This window comes from Taudactylus pleione, unplaced genomic scaffold, assembly GCF_031769625.1.
Source record: "Taudactylus pleione unplaced genomic scaffold, aTauple2 ptg000032l, whole genome shotgun sequence".
Lineage (NCBI taxonomy): Eukaryota > Metazoa > Chordata > Amphibia > Anura > Myobatrachidae > Taudactylus > Taudactylus pleione.
In genome coordinates, this window is record NW_028284434.1 from 5,148,580 (window position 1) to 5,156,441 (window position 7,862).

At 36.2% G+C, this 7,862-nt stretch overlaps 1 protein-coding gene across 1 annotated transcript in view; it reads left to right on the plus strand.

The window, feature by feature from the left end:
* LOC148538921 (uromodulin-like) overlaps nt 1–1,777 on the plus strand; it is a 61,745-nt gene extending 59,968 nt beyond the window's left edge. Inside the window, exon 19 of the mRNA XM_088452098.1 lies at nt 1,437–1,777. Coding sequence (XP_088308224.1) covers nt 1,437–1,516 — 80 coding nt within the window. The 3' untranslated portion in view covers nt 1,517–1,777. The remainder of the gene's footprint in view (nt 1–1,436) is intronic.
* The last annotated feature ends 6,085 nt before the right edge of the window (nt 1,778–7,862 follow it).

Sequence of the window (7,862 nt, forward strand, 5' to 3'; positions counted from 1 at the left end):
CTAATGTGTTTCTAATTTGGTTTAGCAAATGTAAAAATTCTCATACTGTAAGTTTCCTACCTCCTTTGACAAATACATCCTCCAGACAGTGGTATATCTCTGAATGTCCATGGAATGTCAATGACATACTGTAAATACTTAATAAATCCATGCATCATATTAGATAATAGGGAAGGGAAATTTAGTTGGTTGTAGGTAGGTGCTAGGTATGCCCTCCATAGTGCAAGCTACTCCCCACAGCACAGGCCACACCTCATGCACAGACTATCCCCCTACATCACTAGTCACACCCCCACAGCACTGGTCACACACCCTGTGGTGGCACACAATAGACCATTCATGATTTTCAGACCCAGGCCTATGTGGACCTTGGTCCGGCACAGTCTGTCTGTAATCCCACATCAGCAGGAGAGCTACAAGTAATCTAAACCTGCAAATCTGGCAATAGACAGGTAGATGGAATAAATCCTGGACATCTATACATTTAAAATCACTTTTTCTCAACGTAGTTCTAAACATGAGGCTCTAGCTACTCATCCCAAACATTCACTTGGCACAAGGGTTAGATAGGACACCCAACATTGCATCACTGCTGGTGAGGAGGGTCAGGAATAAACCTCCAGGTACTGTAGTTGTGTTGCTATTTTAACAAATATCTAAACACTGCATTGGGGTAATTATTAAATAATTACATTGTGCACCTAATGTGATGGAGGCCAGGTAAAACTTATTTGCAGGGAGAATGCTGTGATTGCTACTGAAATGGTCTCAATATAACTGCTAAAGCAATAGACCTAGCAACAGTACTATAGGGAACGCTGAAAGCACTTGACCAAGAGGCTAGTGAGTTCTATCTAAAAATGGGTTCCCCACCTTCTGAACCCACTGCACCTCATATAGTACCACTTCTAAATGAGCATCGATTCAGCATGCTTAGAAGAGACTCATTAAAAGCCTAGAATGCTGTACAAAATGTAAAGCAGTAATTTTACTTCATTATGAGGTGCAATGCTTGAAGTAAATGTACAGTATCCAGGTAACTATCTATATGATTTTGTCTAACCTCTGTACTTCTATCAAAACAAGACATTCCTGCTGAACACTGACATAATTGTAGGTCATTGAAGAGCTGGTACAAAAGTATGTTGATTAGTTAGATGTACAGAGCAGACAAAACAATTTATAGGTGAGATTAAAATAATTTATCACCAATATCTGACAATATCTACTGCCTTCCCTGTTCCATTTACTAATACTGTATCTCCATTACTGAATTAAAAGTCTTAAGTTTTGGTCAGAAACAGAAGAGCATGCATTTATGTTGAAATAAAAATTGTAAATACATAAATATTAATGTAAGATACCCCAATTCTGCATGTACTGTAGAATTGGCAGTGCATAATTACAGTATGTTTTTCTTTCTCGATCTCTTTTAGGGGCAACCTCCCTGATGGCTAACATGGCAGCTGTAGTTGTATTCCTAACATGGAACATGCTATTTTATATTTTCAGTTAGTAATGGTCCTGCGGAGCAACATATAAAGTATTGCAGTTATAGTGATTTATAATTTATGTGCCTTTGTATACTGTACAACCCTTCTCTTGAAATGACTAAGTATTTAGTTCAAATTCCAGTGATAAATATATATTATCTTTAATATAATTATTTAATCTTTATGGGTCCTGCTGAAGTTGTTTAACAGCATTTGAAAGTTTGCATGTAAGTTAAAAACTGATAATCAACTTAAAACAATTATATAAAACCAGATTGAAAACATCATTTTTGTTGTTTTTGTTTTTAAAGCTATATGACATGATTCGTGGTGTCAACAAAAGGCACCAGCGGAAATGAGAAATGGAGTTTAAACCAGACAGATTTTCCTTAATCAGGCTTGGACATTTTTTAAAGAAAACAGGGGTAACAAATGTAACAGCGGTGTCAGCAGTAACAGCAGTAATACACAGAGTAAGTGGTATATGTAAGAAGAGACAGCAGTGCAACAGTGGGAGTAACTGCAGTGCACAGACCCCAGAGGAACATATGCTACGTGTCTGTGCAGTAATCATCACACACTCTAGATGGAGTAATGACGTGGAGTCCCACATACTTAGTAACATGTCCTGGTGGCCACCTAGGTAAAGTTGGCTAATCGACTTCAGTGAAGCATAGGAGATTATGCTGGAGCACACTCCCCTTAACATATCTCTGTGTCCTGACAATAGAATACCATATGAAAGAGTCTGGAAGAGCTACATTAGATATAATTAGATACAATGTACAGCCTGTAACTGTACTTTGAGTGTACTATGGATATAGTCCTGTGGAATTGGTAAGAATCTCTTAGGTTCAGAGTCAAAACTCACCACACACATGTAGAAGGAACATTATATAATAAAAGTAACTTGTGATAAAAATGATGTCTTCCCTCTGTCACTGCCACTGATATAATTAACAAATTTCCCTAATATCAGGGCCTTGTATATCATGCACTTTCACCTTAGTGAGAGCTGTCCTGCACACTCACAGAAATTATGTGGTCTAATGTCAAGAATCTCAAGAGACTAGGGATAACCATTGATCATTGATGGTTAGCCACAATGGTTAATGGTTTTGCCATTGATGGAAAAGAGCCAATGGTTCCACATAATTAAAATTGATGGCTGCCTACCCACCCCTACATCATTAAGCCCCACACAGCACCTGATTTGCCCACAGCCTACCATTCCCACAGCAGGGATGACCCATCAATGGGTGCAAACCATTAGTACTGAGAAAATTAAAGCTTTGGTTTAATATTTGTGCTCAATTTTGTCCAACAAGGTCAATTTAAGTTACTTCATAATGTGATATACAGTATATAAAATTCCAACATCTCCTCATCATGAACATTGTAACATCAACTGGTTCACATGATAATCAGGGTCCTAATCTCTGTAAGTGAGGATTGTGGTGCCAGATAATGTGTGGATCTCTTTCTATATGCAAAATTAGTCAAAACACTTTGCGCAATAGTGCACAGCACTTTACTACATATCAGCTGATGCTAAAATAATGGGCAAAGGGTGTGTAAACACCAGTTTTCATGTTAGTTTATTAAAAAACAATATTGATAAATAATCCCATTAAAATTGCTTTATAAATTTTGGTCAATCCTACTGTAGGTCTAATTACATAAATAAGGCTCTTTATCACTATTAGATAAAGAGGATGATAGAGATGTACAAGTTTTATTATCATCTGCATTGCCATCATGGGCTAGTCATTCCATAGTTATATGTGTTTAACTCATATCTACAAGGTCACTGGCTTGGTTTAAGGTAAAACTTGTTACATGCAATTTATCATTCTCTATACTGGACATTCAATACCATAGGCAAATGCAGGGGGTGGGGGTTCCAGTTGCTTGGAAACTCCCTCCCCAGGCCACACCATGTCCACTATAGAAATAGTAATATAGAATTTTATTAGTGCTGCTTGTTCTTCTTAGTATCACAAATGAAGTAATTAGCACCACCTGTGCATTTTTGGTGTCTGCCAGTAATAAATACATCTGTGAACCAACTAGGAGATCTGGAACACATGCAGAGTTAGGTGAGCACTGCTATAGACCATCAATAGACTTAATTATTAATACCATAAAATAATATCTAGTTCATGATGAGACCAATATGTACATATATGTCCAGGGCAGTGCTAGGTTCTTCTGTCCGGACTAGCTCCAATGCTCTAGAATGGTGCCCACATCTGAAATAAAAACATTAATCTCAGGCAGTATGGTCCTACTGCTACATTTAATGGCTTATTGTGATCACTGGTCCTCTATATATGCTGTAATTATGACACACATTGCACTTTGTATGATACATATTAAAGCTGGTTATATGATAATTAGACCCCCTTCATGGACTGGCCACACTCGCTCCAAAATCAAGCACTTGGAAACCCCCCTCTATAAATCCTGCGTTTGCCACTGAATAGATTTAATATCAGAGTCCCCACTAAAAGAGCCACTCAATAAAAGGGATGGGCTGACTATGATAGTGACGAGCAAAGATTTTATTTCTAAGCTAATCAGTGCATTGTAATAACTACACCAAGTAAAATTACAGTGTATAGTCATGTGACATGTACACTTAGATAGGTAATATGACTTGAGATGTGTGCAGATCCCCATATTTTGGTTTTGCCAAAATCACCCTATAGGTTTTAGGGGTGCCAAAACCACCCTTAAGTGTTTTGGTTTTGAATCTGGATTTCTTCCAAAATTGATAAAAACAGCTTAAATCATGTAATTTTAGCATATGTTTGTTCCTACAGTATTACTAACATCAATAACTTTCATTTCCAGTCACTTTTAACCACCTCACAGCTCACAATATTGTTTTCAGTCTTCACCCATATTGGCCAAAAGTTGCAGTGAGTTGACTGGCTAAACCAAGTGACAGAGCAGTTTTAAAAAAATATATAACATATCTAGGAAACATAGTGGCACTGGAATGGTAGACAGGATGGCAATTTAATTTATACTAAACAATGCTATAGAATGTTTTAATTAATAAATAACTAGATCAGAGGCCAGAGGTCAGCACAGGCAAATGGAGGTGGAGTACTATTTAGTGAAATCCAGGTAAAGCATTTACTTATTGATTGATTGATTGATTGATTAATTGATTAGTGTTAATAATTTAACTATAAAAAAGTAAATCAGAGAAATGGAAAGCACTGTTACAAAACAAGCATCCAAAATCCCAATGAGGTTGTTTGACTGATAAATTGATTGATGACTACTGACTATAACTATAAATGAAAACTAATTTTATATTTAGAACAATCCTTAAAAAAGTTAAGATCCAAATGAGATTGATTGATTAATTGATTGATTAGTGTTAATAAATTAACTATAAAAAAGTAAATTGAAATGTAAAATAAAACACTACCAAAAAACAAGCATCCGAAAGCCCAGTGAGGTTGACTCATTGATTGGTTGATTAATTCATTGATTATGGAATATAACTATACATTAAAAATAATTTGATAAATGGAACAAATCATTAAAAAACAAGAATCCAAATGAGATTGACTGATTTTTTGATTAATTGATTGATTAGTGTTAATTATTTAACTATAAATAAAGAAATCAGAGAAAAGGAGAAGTTAACACTACCAAAAATCATCCAAAAGCCCAATGAAGTTGATTGACTGACTGATTGTTTGATTAGTTAATATACTACTTTCCATTAAAAAGTTAAGAATCCAAATTATATTGATTAAATGATTGATTAGCATTAAGAAATTAACTATAAAAAAGTAAGTTGTAATGGAAAAGAAAACACTGCCAAAAAACAAGCATCCAAAAGCCCAGTGATGTTGATTGATTGATCGATTACAGAAAATAACTATAAATTAAAAATAATTTGTTAAATTGAACAAATCATTAAAAACAAGAATCCAAATGAGATTGACTGTTTGATTAATTGATTGATTAGGGTTATTTATTTAACTATAAAAAAAGGAAATTTGAGAAATGGAAAAGTTAAAACTACCAAAAAACAAGCATCCAAAAGCCCATTGAGTATAAGCTCTGTGGCGCTGCAGGCCATACCCCAGTATATGTTTCTGTACCCCAGTGTATCCATATAAGCACTGTGCATTTGTGTCATTGCTCTGATGCTTACTTTTTGTTTTTGTTTCATACTATATTTATTTAAACTAAAATCACAAATAGGTTTAGAAAATACTATTATGCCATTTTTTAACCTTGATTTGTAGATACCAACCTGGTTAGCTTGGCTTTCCTTGATCATAACAGCCATGTTTGGTAAGATGCAACTCATGCACCACATGGAGAGGCTATTATGTGATGGTATCTGGAGATGTTCTCCCTCCTCCCCTCCCAGACTTCCCATACATAATCCCAGAAGCACAAAGATAAGAGATGTTTAGTACCAGACTTTAAATTCCTCTGCCCCCTTCCTGTTCAGAGCCTTTATTTTGTGTGCTGCCACATTAATAGTTCATCCACCCATTGAAGAATCGAAATGGGCAGACATGACACCAGCATTATTCCTGCCTGTGGGAGGGCCCAAAGACAATTCCATCTTGCACCGCTTTTCATTGCATTATGCACTGTTTGGGGCATTGCTGACTGTTTTTTTGTGTAGATGACAAACATTATTGTTATAGTTTATTAAACTGCCATCCTGTCTGCCACTGCAGTGCCATTATCTTTCCTAGATGTGCCATGTTGGTAATTGAACTGCCACAGCCACTGAAGTCTTTGATATGCGGTTGCTGATTGCCAAAAATGTCCAAAAATTTTTATGGCCACAGACAGCATCTTCTGCTTGCCTTTTTCATTTTTTAGAAACTAAGATGTGTTGTGCACTAATTGATAATATATATCTGAAAGATATAAAAATATAAAAGTATATAATAGGGATATGGTAGAACCCACACAAAGATCAAGACACCATTTTTAATATCATATAGTGTTTATATATGTATTCTGCATAAAAGTAACAATACTATAACAATAAAAATACAACAATACACCCACATTAATAATCTAGTAAAAGCAGCATGAATATTAGCAGCATCCCGCTGGAATCTAATGCACTATAATAAGAAATCCTTAGATTCCAGTCCTGAACCATCAATAGTCAGCTTTGAAAAGTACAATTCTGTATATATAAGTGCAAATTTAGTGTCCACATGGGAACCTCACCACATCCAACCGGAAATGGACAAAGAAGTCCGTCTCGTGCTGATAATAACACTGTTTGTGCAGTGGTGGCTGGGTGTCCCAATAATTTCATGGGCAGAAGTCAAGTCAGTATGTGATGGCCCCAATTGTACTGGTGATTCATTCCCTTAAATCGCAGACCTCCAATCTGTCCATGTATATATTCCACAATGGAAGCAAATGATAGTAACTATCAAAGGCCACTTTTCAAATGGAAGATCCAGTGTTAGTACAATTCCTCTGACTGTTTTCGCTCCACTGCTGGAAGCTTTATCAAAGAGCATATTTTTTGAAAAAAATTCAGAACCACTAAAGAGCTCAACTGGGGCTGCTGTGAATGATTAAAATATTTTTTTGGACATGCCTCCCCTCCTCCCTCAAAAATTTGCTTTGGAATCCAAAACTTAAATTAAATTTACTACAAATCAACCCTTCCTTTCCCTGCCTTCAACTACATACATACTCCATCTCCCTTACGCCTCTTGATTAATGGAAACATTTGTTTCCTGACGTACCATGTTGGAAGTTGAACTGCCACGTGTTTGTGCTGCCCAGCGATGCCACTTAGCTTAGTCAGCCAGCTAGCTTGGTGCAACTTTTTGGCCTGTACTGGATGAAAACAATATTGTGAGCTGTGAGGTGGTCATAATTAACTGGAAACAAGTGGAAATGAATGTTATTGAGGTTAATAATATTGTAGGAATAAAAAAACCCACATTATGTGATTTTAGCATTTTTTTTATCAATTTTTGAAAAAAATACAGATCCAAAACCAAAATACATGAGTTTGGTTTTGTAAAACCAAAACCACAACACTACAGTTAATGCATATCCAGAAACAAAACATGGGGCTCAGCACACAACTCTAGTTCCAGCCTGTCCTGGAGACAATGATTGCTAGCAAGATTGCTTAGACCTTGTTAACTATTGAATGCTAGTCTGCAAAGTATATAACCCTTTGTGTACTAGTATGAGAATTTTATCCTTTGACTAACAGATATCATAAAGCATCTCTCCAGGTATTGTGAATCTATAAGTCCCAGCATGATCTACCAGCTGATTGGTGGGAGGGTTTGCTGGGACTTGTAGTTTCACAAGAGCTGGAGAGCCACAGATTGA